The following is a 17409-nucleotide window of genomic DNA, read 5'->3' as shown; positions in this document are numbered from 1 at the left end:
GTTTTGAGGAGTATATGAATATTAATTCCTGTATATATTAGCTTATATCTTTCCTTCAGTGAAACCTATTTCTAACACCTCATTAAGATATTTGTCAAGTACAGATTGAATAGCCACAAATATATTCCTGAATAGCACAACTTATTTCTGTGCATTCCTTCAACTAGTTATTATAGTTGCTTTGATTATAGCTCCTCGGAACAACTGCGTAACGTACCACTCCGCATTTTTACTGTTCCATTAAGCAAAGCTTCAAGCCCTTGTGCTACCTTCCCCTTTGTACTGACGTACCCCGAAATTTGCGGGACGTCACAAACTAACAGCTTTGAGAGAGAAAGAAGACTATTACTTGGCATAACACGATACTAGAACGAGACAGCTGTTGAACACCAAACTCGGTTTTTGGTTCGTTTGTGTTTAATTTAACAGTTTGTTTTGGCGTGTTCCAATCATAGCAAGTGCGTGAAACTTTAGTACGCCAAGCCCCAGGGTGTCACGCACCTGATTGGAAAGCACATTATATGATAGTGTTTGTGCACAACTTATTCAGCAAGTTTTTCGGCAAACTGTTCAATGATAATCTAAATAAAGCATTACACATTATTCAAAAAACTGAATTAATCAATATAAATATCTGTTTATTGAAACAAGTAAAATACAATTAACATAACAAGTTTTTTATAATATCTAATATCTTTCAAGCGCTCAACAATTGATATGTATTAGAACCCTTATATAAAAGATAACCTTGAATATTAAGATTTTGTAATAGATTATGAAATTTTTCTGCAGGTATACCAATCTTTTCTGCTAACTCTCGTATTTCTCTCGTAGAAAATAAAGAATTAGATGTAGTCTTGGAGAGTTGCTGAAGACCTGATAATAACTTCAGAGCCTGAAAAGAAGCAATTACAAAATCAGTTCTAATTGGAAGTAATATTGACAGGAGATATGTAAATACAACTTACAGCATATATGTTACCATCATTGCATAAAGAATTCTTTATACAATGATGTGGATTTGAAATTTCTAATAGGTTTCCATCAATTCAAAAATACTATGTCAAAACAGTACCAGTAATTGATTGGAATTAGAAAGTAATTGATCCATGAAATACAATTATAATTATCCAATCCAGATATTTAAAAATGAAGAAATACATTTCCTTGAATATAATTTATGAAATAAAATAATAGATTGAGAATGCAATGGTGAGGAGATGGTAAACCATTCTGTGAAATTCACAGCATTTTTTCAAAGCTTAAATTATTTACCTACCTTACTTCTACTGCTCATTCCTGTACTATTTTGAGATCGAGTTGTATTCAATAACCCAGATTCATCTGTGAAAATGTCACTTAGACTTCTTTTCATTATTTCCACAATATCTTCCGCATCTTGTTGAGTAACTTCTTCTCTCAATTCTAATTTCGCTCTTGCCTCAAAACAGAAAAGATCATATAATTAATTATAAGGGTCTTGTAGTAGCCTTTTCTTTACCGCTTTTCACCAGGGCTGATAACTATTCTATATGACAAAATTTTGGAATTGACGATTATTTATTATGAATGCTTATTCAAATTTTGTATACAACCATAATTTTAAATTCATATGAAAAATTTTCAAGAAACGTTTACAAATAATTTTCAGTACTTACTTGACTCAGTCGAATTAAAGACTGCAATTGTCTAGTGGTAACCGGAGTACTTTCACCTGTTTGGAATCTTTTACGAAGACTCAAATAAAAGCTTTTAATGACTTCTTTGGCACCATCTGATAAATAGGGATTGACATATTTCTGAGCATAGGCTATGTATTTTCTGAAGAGATTATGAGGAAGAAACTCAATATTTTCACCTTGCTGTATTTGCAATCGGGTTCTAGGAAGCATAAGTTTATTGATTAGTTTTATGAAATTGATGAGTAAAGAGGCTCAATACTTGTTTCAAAAAACAATACAGGATATAAAGATATACTATAACGTTATACAATCTGTTTAGTTAACAACTTTCTTGAAATTGAAAGAATAATAAATGATTGTATCGGATACCCGCAATTATTATTTATTATTCTACCAGATATCTGATAGAAAAATAAATGATAATATCTGGTACTTACTAAATATTAGAAATTTATGATCCATAATTTACCTTAAACTCTGCTCATTGGAAGAGGTTTCGCTGAAAGTTATCGTTGTCGAAGTAGAACTATTTTTTGGATCTGAATGCATTGCTAAAATATGTCTGGATAACATCATATCTATTTCCTTGAACAAAATATAATAAATATCTAACACATAATTTGGTGAAGAAATATTTACTTCATCAGGATTATCCAAAAGAATGAAAATAAGATCGAATCTTGACAACATGGGAGCACTTATTTTGAGATTTTCAGCTACTGTTTTAGCTTTATTATAGTGACCTCCTGCCGGGTTTGCTGCTGCCAAAATGGTCGTTCTTGATGGTAAAGTACAAGTGATTCCCGCTTTTGCAATGCTTATACTTTGCTGTTCCATAGCTTCCAAAAGAGACTTCAAATATATAATTACGAAACTAAAAGGCATTCATATTATTTGAACTTACTGAATGCTGAGCCCGCATTTTGTCAAACTCATCTATACAACAGCATCCTTGGTCTGCTAACATAAGAGCACCTGCTTCCAGTGAATAATCACCCCCACCTTCTCTAGTTAAAGTAACGGTTAAACCAGAACTGGTGCTTGTATTTCCACATACATAAACTCCTGAATAAATATGGATTAAAAATACTATAAGAAATAGTAACTTTTTCAAAAGCTGCTCATTTCCAGAGGTTTTCAAATTGAAATAAAATTTGGAGTTAATTTATCGATAAAGCTAAAAATTTCCTCAAATTTGTGGTCTTTAAATATAATATAAATTTATAAAAAAAAACCTGAGTTTCGAATTCCATAGTACCCAAAAGATGAACTGTGTATATATTCCATCTATAACTTTGTTTACAGTGCTCCATTTTATTAGCTCATTTCAAATGTATCATACGATTTTTAAAATAACTAAAAATATCTCAATAAAATATCCTAAATTTTGCATCATTGTAGATAAAGAGGATCTATACATAATATGTAAATATTATACAATACAAAATTATCTTTTATAGAATTTTGCATTGTCTGTTTGCCTGAACAAATTAACTCCAAAACAACTTTACAGATTTTTTTTTTTGCATTTTTCACAGTTGGATTAAGATCAGTTTGGAGCAACATTTATGCTGCTTTATTAAAATCAGATGGAATTGATAAAAATTTAAAGTCATTTCGAGGTGTTCTTTTAAATAGACGAATTCACGGGCTCAAATTAGTATATATGTATTGTTATATTGATCAATTTTAGGTACTTATTGTTTTAGATAAATGGATCTTTTTAATATTTTCTCATAAGAATATAGAATAAACCTGTTAACGAGTTGATTTATATATGAACATCAGCATAAATTGTTTACCTCTAGGAGCAACATTTGTACAAGCTTGAAGCATTTGCGATTTTCCGAGTCCAGGATCACCGATCATAATAACATGAGATTCGGCTCTAGCTGAATTCCTATTTGTACCTCCAAAGAGAGCTAGAAGGAGACCAGCTTTCACAATTTCATTGCCATATATACTAGGGCACAAAGATTGAACCAGATATCTGAACAACATTGGTTCAGCATGTATTTTCTACGAAATTCATCAAAAATTTTAAATTAGGATACAAATATAGTAGAATTTGTCAAAATAAGAAAATAGTAACCTGAATTGCATAGTAATCGTCCATATGGAATGTTATACGTTCTGATGCACCATAGCTACCTTGATTTCTATTCTTATTGTTAGCAACAGCTATTCCTTCCATATACATGGCAAAGAGGGATGGTTGATTATTTTTCATTATATTTGATTCTTTTTTCACCTAGAAATTGACTCAATATTAATAACACTATAGATACATTAATTATAGTAGAAACTATTGATGAAACTTATTTTTGAAAAATTAATATTTATTTACTCTAATAATTCCTGTTATAGTGATATCATCCCCTGGCATACATGAATTAACCAAATCTTCTGTTAATCCACACTCTAGTGTCCTAGGAGTACGGCCATTTTCATACTAAAGAAAAAACATTTTCAATAACATCAAACTTATTCTGAGGATTTCACCTAACCTGATCATTCCCTATCAATTCTTGAATTTTTATAATTTGACTATTTAGGGTCCTCGTAAAGGGAGAAGAGTGCAATGGTATAAAATTACTTCGAACTTGGCAACCTTTTGTTAGACATTTTATAGGACATGTAAACATAGACTCTTTTTGCCTAATAATTTGTGTTCCCTTACAAGAACTACATGAGAATGCCAGGTATTCACACTGTATTTTGACACCACTAGCTTTTATTACAGTCCCTCGAACACTGCTGAGCTTTTCTATAAAATGTAGATAAGAGAAAATAATATCATATTGATTTGATTCAGGTCTAATTCTCACCATAAATATTTACTTTGAGATCTTTCAACTGTAGAATTGGTTCATAGTTTGTGATTTTAGGCCTAATCTTACCTAAATTTGAATAAAAAGATTCTAAAGTCACATCTAAGTCATCGCTGCTTCTTGCAATAAAATCTTCGCAAACTATTTGATGCATAGCTAAACCAAAACAGTTCAGTATATATTCTGTACTACTAATCAATTCATTTTGAAAATCAGACCACTCAGTTAATGATTCATCTTCCAACAATAATTTATAATCAAGTAAAAAACATTTAAATTTTTGTATCATATTGATATCAAAAGTTCCATTATTTTGATCAAAATACTTTCTGCAGATTTTTAAATGTAGTAGTAAAATGTTCACATCGATTAGGGCTGTAATAGATAATGTTTATATTCTCATAATTTATTATATCCATCCTTATACCTTCATCTGGAAAATAAATTTTAAATCCATAATACCCATGGGATGGCTCGGTATCAATAACACTTATATCTGTTAAAACATTTTTTCTGAAATTCGAGTATTTCTTATTTCTGAAAAATCTTTTATTATTACTATTTCCTCGAAAAGACATTCTTGAATTTGAAATATTCAAAGAAAGTACATATATTTGTTATTGAATTATATATGTATAATTATGTATTTTAAATGCAGGATACAATTCGAGCTCAATTTACTAGAGGCTACAATTTATATGCCTTTTTTCTTATTCTAAGATATATTTTATCTAAATTTATTTTTCTCTGAATAATGATAAATAAATGTGAAATTCTGTTTGAAAATATGTGACATGACATCTACTAGTCTCCATTATTCTGTGAAATGTTTGTGAATCTAAAGCATTCCATAGATTTTGAAGTCAACGTATTATATTTCCATACCATAGCTAAGACAAAAAGTATTTAGATTGATGATGTGACTATTAATGATTAAGTCCAATTCAATTATTTGAAAAGCAACAAAAAATTTCAGAATGTTTTCTTGAATCATTTTAATTTTTATATTCAACGATATTTATTATTCTAGTCGAAAGAGATAATTGAGTGTAAACTTTCTAATCTAATCAGATTTCAATTATAATATCTGATAAATATAGGTGATAAGAATATTTTGCTTGAGGAAAAAATTGAGTTGATTATCAGAAATAATGTATTCGTGGTTTAATAAAATGTCGCTTCCATTATTTTTTACTGGTATTTATTTTCATTTAAGTCTTAAACTGATTAACAATAATTATTGAATTCTTCCAATATCTATAAATTTGATTTGAAGATGTGTGGTTCTGTGGTAACCCTTATTTTTATTTGTGTTTGCTCATAGCTGTTTTGTCACTTCACTTGAAACTGACAAATCGGTTTATTTCTCTCGATAAAAAATGTAAGAGGAAAACGTTTAGGTAAAATAGTAGTAAATGATCACACAACAATCATCCCACCCCAGAAAATATGACTGATGTTCGTTAAAGCAATAGACTAAAAGGAATTACGAGTAAGATGTCTGAGAAATTAAAAATCATGACCAGTTCTGGGAATGTTCCAAATAAAATGCGACTGTATGCCACTTGGGTGGATAGAACCCCTTCAAACTGTATTCCCAGGTAAACACAGTCTGCTTAATATTTCAGGGACAGCTCGCAAATTCTTTGTGGCGCTCATTATTCTTTGTGGTTGAGCATAATAATAATAATGTTTATCACCCAAATTTCTCTTTTTTTAGGTTGTGTTCTCTAACACTTACTAGATTGGTGATTCTGAAGCCTCTCGGGTCTGAATTACAGTCTCTTTCAATAGCTGTCAAAATGCAATCTACCAAACGTACACTCCGATCACACGAACTTACTCTACCATCAAATGGTTTACTTGATGCATCCTTAGATCTTACTTTTTGTCTGCAGTATCCCCATTTCTTGAAAAGAGAAGGGAATAAGCTACATATTTTGCTTCAAAGAAGAAAGAGGTACAAAAACCGTACAATGTTAGGATATAAAACACTTGCAGAAGGAGTAATAAGAATGGATCAAGTAGGTGAAATAAAGTTGATGAATTGATGTTAGTTTTATCATTCTATTTTGCATAGGTTCTCCAAAAACATATGGATTTAGAGCTTGAGTTAATGTCTGATAATAATGGAAAAGAAAAAGGTGCAGGACCTGTTGCTCGATTGAGTGTAATACAGTTAAGTTCTACCCCCGTTGATCAAGAAGGGAAAACAGACCATAAGTATGATTTTAGTGATGAAGATGATGAAATAAGTTCTGGAGAGGAAGAAGTAGGTGATTTATCTGACAGTGAACCTTTAAGAACTAAAATACCTCATGCTAGAGTAAGTGGAAGAATGAAATGCAATAAGTTATTTAATGTTTTTATAAATTACACTGAAGTGATGTTATGTTTCTCCAAACAAAATTTATTGACGATCAAAATCTAGAGTAAAAGATTAGTTTTTTGATATTTATGTAATATCTCTTCTTTTATATTAAATATAATTTCAAAGAAACATCTCAAAATCTTTTGAAAGTATTGAATGAAAATATGTAATAATGTGAATTGTGAGAATGGTTTTTCAAGAATTTTAATGACCAATATATTTACAGCATAACCTCAAACAGAGGTTTGTATCTCTCTTAAGAAGATTTCGTGTGGCAGATAGTGAAGGGGGAAGGGGTGCTGATCTTACTAATACAAGTGATATTCAGGCGTTGTTTCAAGAATTGGAATCTCTCAGCTGTGACGAAGATTCAGGTGGCGAACAAGACACAATGTCTATATCTAGTACTCCTAAACCAAGTCTAAGACCATTCTTCAGTAGCAGTAAAAGTCTTCTTGACTCCAGCAGTCAAACTTTTATAGATACTGATAAATTATTTGATGAGAAAGCATATTCAGGTAATAACTCAACATTCAAAACTCCCCAGGAAACACCCTGTACATTTTTATTTGTGAGATATTAATTTTTCAATTTGTACATTCAAATCCTGTCTAGGGAGTGATGGAAATGCAGAGCTACTATCTACAGATCCTGAAATACAAAGTGATGCACAAACAGGTTCACCTCCTAGGGAACCAACTTCAAAATCTGAGAAAATTAAGAGCGCTGACAATGATTTCAGTAACATCATGCAAGAATTGACAGAGAGGAAGGCTAAGCTGTTCCGTTCTTCCACCTCTTCGGCAAAAAAAAAGAATTCTCTTAGTGTTTGCTCTGATATTCCAATATTTGAGACAATAACCGTAAGTTGAATTGAAGAGTTTTTATCATTATCAATATAAAGAAGACTAGAATGTCAAGAAAAAAATAATAATTCAATATTTTATAAGGCTGATGTGCTCTTTTGTTATTCTTCTTCAATTGGTTTCTTGTATTTTACTTTCAGGCCAGAAAGACATTTCTGGAACAGATATCACGCAGCTTACCGTTAGAAGAAAGTGTTCTTCCTGAAAATATTTTTTTACTTAGTGGACCAGATAGTTTGATAAATCCTATATATTCAAAGCTGGCTCATCTCAAAGTATTCCAGCCTATTTCTGCAGTAGAAGTCAAGGCCATTTTATCCCACCTATGCAACAAAATCCATAAGTAGTAAGTGAAAACTCTAATTCCAGATTATTTCTATTCTTTATGAAAGTTGTAGAATATCAAAATTAAAAATCTTTAAAAAACTTGTTATGGGAAATAATATGCCAAAATATTTCAAGAATATATTCCACAAGAGAGCTAATATTGAAATTTTGTCAAGTTTGTTCTAAACTTATATTTAAAACGTTGACATACATTACATAAATTTCAAGATTCGTTTCCCGTGTGGTATCGGTCCCCGGAGACCAATACCTCTTGATCACTGTAATCGACTCTTTCTTTTATTGCAATCTAATATACTCTTAGGTTCTTGAATGATGTCAACTAATGAAAACGCGGGAAAATTTGTTGACCCCTTGAATTTCATAGAGGTTTTCGGAGACCGATCCAGCCTATCTACCATCTTAAGCTCTTTCCAGTACTTTGAGAGCTATATGCACATAATTTAGTGAACTTCATTTTGAAAGCTTCAAGAAATCAAACTGAAAATAGTTATTTCTTGAAAAGTAAGACATATTCATAAAATTTAAAATTTGTTTAGCTACAAAGAAAATTTAAATAAATTTTCTTAATATAATATTTTATGATTCATAATAATAATAATAAAGCAATTCCAATAATTACATACCTAATATAAATGAAACAGATCATGGTACAGAATTATTTAAAACAAACTTATTGGAGACTTGATGCATAAACAAATCTAATATTATCCTTATAATCATATAGCTTGAGAATACATAATGACTATGTTTTATGATGTTCTTTAAGGGTCATTCTACGAAAACTATCATTTTGAGTTGTATGATTTTCAAAAAAACAAATATTTAAATATATTGATGACAAAATTTAGATAAATTGTTTCCATTGTCTTGATGCGAAATAATGACAGGATCAGACAAGTTTTTGTAATTTAGTGAGATTTTTCGGAAATATAAAAAAATTGATTCCAGAGGATTCCAGACTTTAGACTCTATTGTTTTATCAGGATCGTACTTGAATTACTTATAATAATATATCATTCATCAGAAAAAAAAAAAACAAATATAATTTTAGGAAATATAGTTACCAGAGGAATGACTCTGCAGTTTGTGACAACAATTTTTTTATAACAAAAGGCCAAATTAACAATGGTACACAAAACAGGTTAACAAAAAAATAATATTGCACATGCTAATCTTGAAATGCAAAATGTCTACTTCTGAAATGTTAGCTTACAGCTTCATCATCTGTTATGTAAAAAAAGTAAAATACGAAATAAAATTGTCATATATTATTTTATAATATTTTGTTGTTCAAATCCTAAACAGTTTCGAATATATCTTACTTATTCCATAGTCCTAATCATGTTAAAATACATACCAATTAATAAATCAGCAATTACTGGTAAAATGATAGCTTGCGTAGAATGACCCTTAAACAATTTGGTGTTTTGGTACCAAATTTTTTTTCGATTATTGACTATTCAACTTTCTAATTTGCTCTACCAGTAATTTGATTCCTTACAGTTACAACAGCTGTTCCAAAACAGGAACCTTACCATTCATCAGACTGATACTGTTAGGAGGAGATCTTTTGGTAGGATGGGCAGTCCGTCCATTTGTGGAACTCCTCTCAACCAAGCCATCAGAGTGGCTTTCATTTCTTAGATTGTACATAATACCGGTTGGAACTTGTAACATCGCTAAGCAACTAACATTGTTGGATCAGGGATATGCTACCTTATTTCCAACAGATCAGGATATAAGGGCTGATGATATAATGCAGAAGTTGCAGAAGTATATTTCAGTACCACCTACAGCGCCATTTGCTCAGTTGCCTGTTGGTGAGGTTATGTTGACATGCTATGATGATTCCAATCAGCACTTCATTCCATTTATAAATGTGAGTATAAGGAATATAGTTCATTCATTTTAGCAATGGCACAAGGTCAGCAATCGAATGTTGTTGCCAAACGATCGTAACAATCCTTCAACTGGTTATTGAACAAATTTTGAGATTCAATTCCAAACTTTACGTTTTAAGATTAATTATGATTCATTGAAATCCTTATGGAATCAATATTCCATATAAATGCTGATAAACATGAATATATCAGATCGAAAACAACCAAAACCAATTCTAATTATAAATTAAATAAATACACACAATCAGAATAAGTACATTGGCAACATAGCAAAGGGTTGACAACACAAACTTCTGAAATTGCGTTTTCAAGTTGGCCGGAGAAACTACTCTCACCTCGCTTCACAAAGGTATAACGAGATTCCAAGAGAAATAAAAGAAATCAAGATTACTGAAAGAGGAAAATTTAAAATCAAAAATTGGGTGAAGGAAAAGGGAAGACAATATTTTCATTTGCTTGTCAATCCTTAATGAGTTATGATGAAGTCAGTTTTATGCATCCCTAGACAACAATATACTAGTGCTTCTCAATTTCTTGAGGACTTTTACACTTTTTCTCTGTCTCCCCTCTTTGTGTGTAAGAAATGAAAATGATTGATTTGTCTCCTGTAGATTTAGAACAAATAAATAAACTGTTATTATTATTATTTTTTCAGGAAGTTAGGGTTGGGCCGGTAGATCCTGTCTCTGGTCTTTCAGTGGACCTTGACGATGTTACTTGTTCTAGCCCTCCATCGGTTCCTTCCTTGACTCCTCCCTCATCGCCCAATGTTCAAGTGAGGGAGCTGTGGGAACCGTTGGAACTACAAATTGACTATTGGCAATTTCCCAAAGTAGGAGAAAATGTACAAAAGACTGAGAAAGGCAAACCTGATGGAAAAATTTCCATGAAGGGGCTTTTCAGAGGAATTCAGGTGACTCCGACCTGTGTAAATGGACTGAATGTGGTCATTCAATTGGCCAACAAAGAAAAAAAACAGAAGAGTAAGTATAAGCTTTGCATTGTAATTATTCTTCTTTTAATGAATTGTGAGTGGAAGTAGAATACTCTATTTTTTCTTGCAGTAATGAGATTAGGAAAGAAGAAAGAAAAGGAAAAAGACGTTGAGGCCAGAAGCCAGTATATAGAATACGTATCGAGAATGATTTGCTCAGTACGCCCTTCTCATAATTCTCCCTTGAAAGGTTAGTATAGTTCAAAGTTTTTTTCATAAGCCATTTCTTTGGAATATTCCCACATCAATGTTCCTAAAATTAACCAATCAAGTTCAAATACATACATTCAAATGCAACACCTTGAAGTCAGGTGCGTATAACGTTAACAAATGAAAACTAAGATGAGACTTTCTTGAGCGCTTGATCTCCAAACAAAGCGGTGTATCATTTCGACGCGTTGTTTGTATTTTTCGAATTTAGAGCCGAGTATGGACCCAAACGATGCCTAACCCTCGAAACTAAAATTTTAATTAAATTCGTTAAGAGGGAACTCCACTACGTGACTCATCAGTTCAAAACGAGATTAGAGATATCTTTTCTTACAAATTACCGTTTTAAAGGGGTATTCACATAATTTCTTCAAACAATTATGTACATTGCAGTCATTTAATTTGCAAAAAGTGAATGAAAAAAAAGTTATAATTTTGGTAAGTTTTCGTTTTTCCCAAAACAATTGTGTCCCTACAAAACACTGATGTATTTTAAAAATATTTTACCATGAAATCGAATTTTTAATTTATTCTTGAAAAACTGTGCAATTTGTATGGTATTGCATAAAGTTAAATTATTTTGAAAGAATTGCTGTTGGATTTAAACAAGAATTGGCAACTCATTGGATAGCATTTGTGTTGATTAGCAAATAATTTGAAAAATTTTTCAGTTTTATACAGATACTTTCAAATTCCATTCTGTACCAAGTATAATAATTGTAATGGAATATACCAACTCTTAATGAAGAACTTTGCAAAATCGCTAATAGTATATGTTTTAAATTTTAATGACAGAAATATGTAAGCATTTGGATGGCCCAATCAACATGGATTATTTCATTTCTATTTATAAGTAGAAAATGAAGAAAAAATATTTATTTGTATAAATTTAAGCTTGGATTTTAAGTACAAGGCAACTTGCTAGCGCAATCTCACTTCTTCAGGGCTTTGCAGTTGTTCAAATTTTTTTTCAATAGTTGCAGATGTGATGGAACAATCATTAAAACTGAGAATTAATTTCCTATTTGATGACATGTTATTTCTTTTCCCAGTTTACGTGGACGGTGTGGAATTCAGTGGCGTGAAATTCTTCCAACTGAACTCCACTTGGCAAACTCATGTCAAATATGTGCCTGTAGCTTTAGTAGGTGTGCCGTTAGCTAGTGCTGAATGAGATTAACCAAGCAATGCTGCTAATTCGATAGTATTTATTCATACACAGAGCTTTAATGGTGGAGTTCCTGACTGGATTTACTCTACCTGCTTCATGATTCCTCAAGTAAATGAAGAAATATAAATATATATCTATACAGATGATGCTGGCTAAAAAGAATGTATAACGCGTGCCAATATTGTCCTATAATTATTTATTCCATATGTTGGTTTTCAGTCATACGAAGAATTACTGATTTTTGTTTGATATTTTATCTAGTCTGTTATAATTTGCACTGAAAATGCAACTCTTGATTTAATTCAATAAACCGAAACGTCATCTATTTCATAGAGGTTTTTATTGAAAATAATATTTAGGAAAAAAAGATTATTGCATTCATTAAAATCAATTTTGTTGACTATAAATTCAAAATAAATCTTTATAAATAAGAATTTTAAATTACTTGATATTTGAATGCTTTTATATAAATTGTTAAAATTTAATTTAATCTCCATGTTTCATTAGTGTTTGAAGAAATATATTTCATTATTTTCTGTGATCTGTATCACTGTTTTTGTGATAATTGGCGTTATTATTAACATTATTTTTCTAATAATTTTTTGAATTGATAATATGCTTTGTACAAAAACCGCATAAATATATAAAATTATTTGTCCAAATGCTATATTCTATATATATTATTATGTTCCCAGTAGTTCTCACAGCATTTTTCATGCATCCAAATCTAGAGGTTGATGATTGAGCCTACTTTCTCCATAGCCATATTATGTATGGTATGACTGAAAACATTATCAAAAGAACACTTTAGGATATGAAATTTTAATAGCGTAATAAAAAAACATTTTTCCAACAAATATTAGTTTTTGCCATTGTCTTGTTGAAGATAGCATAAATTGCATGCTGTTTGAATTGCATATTCTAAGGTTGCTTCCTATATATGAGATTAGTAGAGAAGTTAAATAGACATTTTTTTATTTTAAAAGAGTTTTATTTGAAAAATTTAATTAAAAACCAATATCCGTTCAACTTTATACAATCATTTTTATTCAATAATGGAGTAATTCCTTCATAAAATTCCAGAGAGAAGTTGATTTGTATGCAAAACAGCCTCTGAGCTGATAACTAGAATCACGAAATTTTGTTTGGAAAACACTAAGCAGAATTAGTATTCTTGCTACGCAGAGTAATAGACTAACACACAAGTTCATTTTAAGAGAATAGAAATATCCAAAATGAAATTGATAAAATCAACAAAGAAATGATATGTTAATAGGATTAAATAAAAATCTATCAAATGCTCATTACAGTTCAACCTCTCTAATCCGTCACCTTTGGGACTAGGGGTATGGTCGGAACAAAAAAAGTTGATTATCCAGAAGGCAAAAAGCCAATATTTATTAAATATGTTATTATTAATTCTATAGGTTTTGCGCAGGTTTTATACGTAAATGCGCTGTAGGAATATATTTATCTATTTGCACGTGAAAAAGCTAGCCATAAACATTTAACACTGCTGATTTTTTACTTAATGAAAGATTGACGTCAATATGTTTTACTCCTGACATATTGTAGAAAAAACAATTAAGATTATCAGTATTTATAAGCCAACAAAGCATAAAACCGCAAAAGAAGTATGACAAAGCTCTATCTGGAGCGAAACTAATATAAAATTAAAAAGATGGTGTTTGTAAAGAATTCAATAAACAGTAAACAACGGCGCACAGGCGGTAAGTCATCAACAAGTAATTGTGTGACTAAGCAAGGGATTAGAGGGGTTCTGGTTCTACTGTAGGTAGTTGATCCTTGGAACGAAAGTGACAAAAACTATATTTTAATTATTTTATATTTGACAGAAATATTGAATTATGAGTTAATGTAAGTTGGGTAGTCCTTTTACTTCAATTTTATTGAATTCATATACTATGGCCAGGCAAATATATAAATTTATTTGAAGCCGAAATCTCAAAAAACGAAAAAATTTCAAATAAAAACAACTAAGATGTCTAAAAACATGGTGAATGCACTCGTCAATTTTTGAATGGAATGACATTCGAATTCGACCAAATTGAAAATATTAGTTTTAGTTCGTGGCGGCGCCGCAATGTCATACTTGTCATTTCGATCTTTTTCCGTTGATTTTGATTGGATACATTAATTAAAACCCGATACTGACCAATCAAAAGCGATGTGTAACCGAGTATGATCGTGCAAAGTCGTGAAACAAAACACGAAACGTTTACTGGAATGAATTCAAATATTTGTAATAGAGAGAGAGTTTATTGGTATTTCAATTACAAGAATTGCTTCCATAGATCATAACTAATATGAAAGATATACATATATAGGTCCATAATGACATAGTATAAGGAAAGGATTCCTTATACTATGATAATGGCACAAAACTCATAAATAATAAATAACAAAAATATTAATTTGTTGATAGCGCCACCTACAGTTGACATAACGAAGCTTATCTAATATTCTCAAAACTGGCAAAACAAAGGCTAATCAGTTGATACACCTGTGACCTAAATTTTAGACATCTTAAAAACAACCTTAAAAGGCATCAGACTTAAGTAACACAGAATAGGAGTATATAAACTATCGAATCATCATTTCAAGTTAAAATAAAATATGGAACTTCTTTGGAATAAGATAATATCTTATTATAAAGTATTTTTGTACATTTTTTCTACGTTTTCCAAGTTCTAATATTGTTGATTCAAAATTAAACTAGAAATTGTAGTAAAGAAGATCATGAAGATTTTTTCTGTCATCTATGGTGGTAAATCTGTCAAGGTTTGACATTCGCCTAAACCACAACTTCTGTTACTGCATGTCGTGTCGGTCTTTTGAATTTTTCAATCTTCTGTGTCAAGATGGCGGATCAGGTAAAGATTTGGTTTTTCTCGTGTTTATATAATATTTATTGTTTTCTGCATTCCTCATAACTATATACAAATTATATTCCATACTTGATTTATAGTCTTCAAATTTGTTCATAATTTTTCATATTTTGCGTTATATTGATATAGTGCACGTGGTGAATGTATTCAATTTTTCGGATATTGTATAGTAATCGTTTCTAATTTTGCAGAACGAAAGAGCATTTCAGAAACAACCTACAGTTTCCAATGTCCTTGCTTCAATTAAAAGTAAAAAAGGCATCGGCAAAAAATCGAGGAAATCCTTAAGATACCACCGTGAAGTGGGATTAGGATTCAAAACGCCTCGTGAGGTAGGCATTTTTTTCACATAACTAATCTTGATTTGTTTTTTATATAGGGAGAAAAATCGTACCAAAAACAGCCGTGTGTGTTCCTGAACAAGAAAGGAGGAGTGAAAAAGAAGAATCTTAGGTATCACAGGAGTGTTGGTTTAGGGTTTAAAACACCTAGAGAGGTTCGTTAAAGCTTTATATTTGGGTTGGGTTGTTCCATATTCTTCGGCCAGTTATGGTGCATAGTGGTGGAGGAGTGCTAGACTTCATAACGGGTTGCTGTAGTTGAATTATTTACTAACATTTATAGATATTCATTGTAGCTTGGTATTCATTGCATCTTCATCTTCTCTGCATTTTCATATTAAAAAATAACCATTTACTGAATAAAATAGAGATTCGTTGGTAAAAGGGATATCATGATTCAAATCTAATAGTATGATTGTTGTGTGATCTTCAGTATGGATATTTCTAGGGCAGAAAGTCAAAACAATTTTTCTACAAAATAGTTTTTTCAAGGTTGAGAAGCTCCATATGTGTTTTGGTCAATGAATTAGTCTACCAACTAGAAAACTTTGGCATTGTTGAAAAAATGACAATTTTTGATTTATGTGCTTTAGTCTAGTAACTAGAGATCTGCCGATTGAAAGAATATTACTGTGTTGTACCGATCTACTTTTGGGTATCGATTTTACAGTCCCTGGTAGTTGGTATTCTTATATTTAATTAATTTACAATAATCTCAACACTAGAAATTCATGATCTTAAATATGCAATGTATCGATACTGTTCTGAATGCTTTGAAAAAATTAATTCGTTCATATTCCTTCAGTAATTCAAATAATTTTTTTATTATACATATATCGTTAGGTTTCATGTCGTTGTTTCATTGGTATATTAAATTCTACTTGGTTCTAATTAACATATCTGTAGATCTTAACTATTTAGTATAAATACCAACTTTATTCCGAAAACCTCAAAAATCTATTGTCTTTAATTGAGACTGTTAATTTTTTAGGCAATAGAAGGTAATTACATCGACAAAAAATGTCCTTTCACTGGAAATGTGTCCATTCGTGGCCGTATCCTGACTGGTGTTGTACTAAAACTAAAAATGCAGCGCACCATCGTCATCCGCAGGGATTACCTCCATTATGTACGCAAGTACAACAGATTTGAAAAGAGACATAAAAATATGTCTGTTCACTTGTCTCCATGTTTCAGGTATGTGAATTCAAATTATTAAACAATTTTAATTAACCATAATAAAGTGGCAATATTCATTTTCATATTTGTTCATAACTAAATGATTTTTCAAGTTGTCTTTTCTTAATTTTAGATAATAACTTTTGTTATCGATTTTAAGAAACTGTTATCTATCTATCCCTCCGGAGAACAGGAATTTTTGTTCCACTTCTCTAAGCTTAGAGAGAGAATAATTTTATTGAAAACTTTTCAAAGGGCTATCGACCGAGGCCTTCCTGCCTCTCTAAGCTTATTTGACTCACAGTTGGAAGAATTTTAATATTGGTTCATTATTTTTAATAATAAAACTTTGGATTTGTTAAAAAAATAATTTTTCTTGTTGAATCTTGTACATACTGCATTATAAAAATTGTGAAAAATTGAATCAATTTTACTATAATTTTTTTTTTCAGGGATGTTGAAATTGGAGATGTAGTAACCATAGGAGAATGCAGACCTCTATCAAAAACTGTGAGGTTCAATGTATTGAAGGTTACAAAAGGCAGTAGCTCTAAGAAGAGTTTCAAGAAATTTTAGAAACTTGTTAAAATAAAATCGTAAAAAACA

The 17409-nt window shown here is 30.8% G+C and overlaps 3 protein-coding genes across 5 annotated transcripts; 2 read left to right on the top strand and 1 right to left on the bottom strand.

Moving 5' to 3' along the window:
* Positions 1 to 617: 617 nt before the first annotated feature.
* LOC123689037 (DNA helicase MCM8-like) lies at positions 618 to 5362 on the bottom strand. Its single transcript, XM_045627830.1, has 12 exons — positions 4941 to 5362; positions 4511 to 4888; positions 4190 to 4449; positions 4030 to 4134; positions 3775 to 3933; positions 3485 to 3701; positions 2587 to 2747; positions 2322 to 2534; positions 2152 to 2267; positions 1659 to 1881; positions 1280 to 1441; positions 618 to 895 (listed from the first exon to the last, which is right to left on the bottom strand). Exons 1-12 carry the CDS (start codon positions 5089 to 5091, stop codon positions 698 to 700), a joined length of 2343 nt encoding a protein of 780 aa, XP_045483786.1. The 5' UTR covers positions 5092 to 5362; the 3' UTR covers positions 618 to 697.
* Positions 5363 to 5662: 300 nt separating this feature from the next.
* On the top strand, positions 5663 to 12726 carry LOC123689036 (phosphofurin acidic cluster sorting protein 1). The gene is made up of 10 exons (XM_045627829.1): positions 5663 to 6114; positions 6234 to 6537; positions 6594 to 6839; positions 7111 to 7402; positions 7500 to 7747; positions 7891 to 8096; positions 9602 to 9977; positions 10655 to 10982; positions 11064 to 11183; positions 12256 to 12726. Exons 1-10 carry the CDS (start codon positions 6011 to 6013, stop codon positions 12375 to 12377), a joined length of 2346 nt encoding a protein of 781 aa, XP_045483785.1. The 5' UTR covers positions 5663 to 6010; the 3' UTR covers positions 12378 to 12726.
* A 2384-nt stretch (positions 12727 to 15110) lies between these two features.
* On the top strand, positions 15111 to 17409 carry LOC123674717 (40S ribosomal protein S11). Of its 3 annotated transcripts, XM_045609736.1 has the most exons (5): positions 15111 to 15268; positions 15475 to 15615; positions 15663 to 15779; positions 16616 to 16821; positions 17256 to 17409. In XM_045609736.1, the coding sequence occupies exons 1-5, from the start codon at positions 15257 to 15259 to the stop codon at positions 17377 to 17379; spliced, it is 600 nt and encodes a 199-aa protein (XP_045465692.1). In that variant the 5' UTR covers positions 15111 to 15256; the 3' UTR covers positions 17380 to 17409. The 3 variants fall into 3 exon arrangements, with proteins under 3 accessions (XP_045465692.1, XP_045465673.1, XP_045465682.1); XM_045609717.1 differs by lacking the exon at positions 15663 to 15779; XM_045609726.1 differs by lacking the exon at positions 15475 to 15615 and having other exon boundaries at positions 15121 to 15268.

Source organism: Harmonia axyridis, chromosome 1 (assembly GCF_914767665.1).
Source record: "Harmonia axyridis chromosome 1, icHarAxyr1.1, whole genome shotgun sequence".
Taxonomy (NCBI): domain Eukaryota; kingdom Metazoa; phylum Arthropoda; class Insecta; order Coleoptera; family Coccinellidae; genus Harmonia; species Harmonia axyridis.
The sequence above is the reverse complement of the archived record's forward strand: the minus strand, read 5'-3'. Positions and strand labels throughout refer to the sequence as shown.

Coding starts and splice junctions, on each gene's coding strand:
- LOC123689037 (XM_045627830.1), bottom strand. CDS start 5,091: ATGTCTTTTCGAGGAAATAGTAATAATAAAAGATTTTTCAGAAATAAG. Junction 1,882..2,151: donor TCCAATGAGCAGAGTTTAAG/GTAAATTATGGA, acceptor TATGCTTCCTAG/AACCCGATTGCAAATACAGC. Junction 1,442..1,658: donor CTTTAATTCGACTGAGTCAA/GTAAGTACTGAA, acceptor TTCTGTTTTGAG/GCAAGAGCGAAATTAGAATT.
- LOC123689036 (XM_045627829.1), top strand. CDS start 6,011: ATGTCTGAGAAATTAAAAATCATGACCAGTTCTGGGAATGTTCCAAAT. Junction 6,115..6,233: donor CCTTCAAACTGTATTCCCAG/GTAAACACAGTC, acceptor CTCTTTTTTTAG/GTTGTGTTCTCTAACACTTA. Junction 8,097..9,601: donor TGCAACAAAATCCATAAGTA/GTAAGTGAAAAC, acceptor GATTCCTTACAG/TTACAACAGCTGTTCCAAAA.
- LOC123674717 (XM_045609736.1), top strand. Junction 15,780..16,615: donor GGTTTAAAACACCTAGAGAG/GTTCGTTAAAGC, acceptor TTAATTTTTTAG/GCAATAGAAGGTAATTACAT. Junction 16,822..17,255: donor CACTTGTCTCCATGTTTCAG/GTATGTGAATTC, acceptor TTTTTTTTTCAG/GGATGTTGAAATTGGAGATG.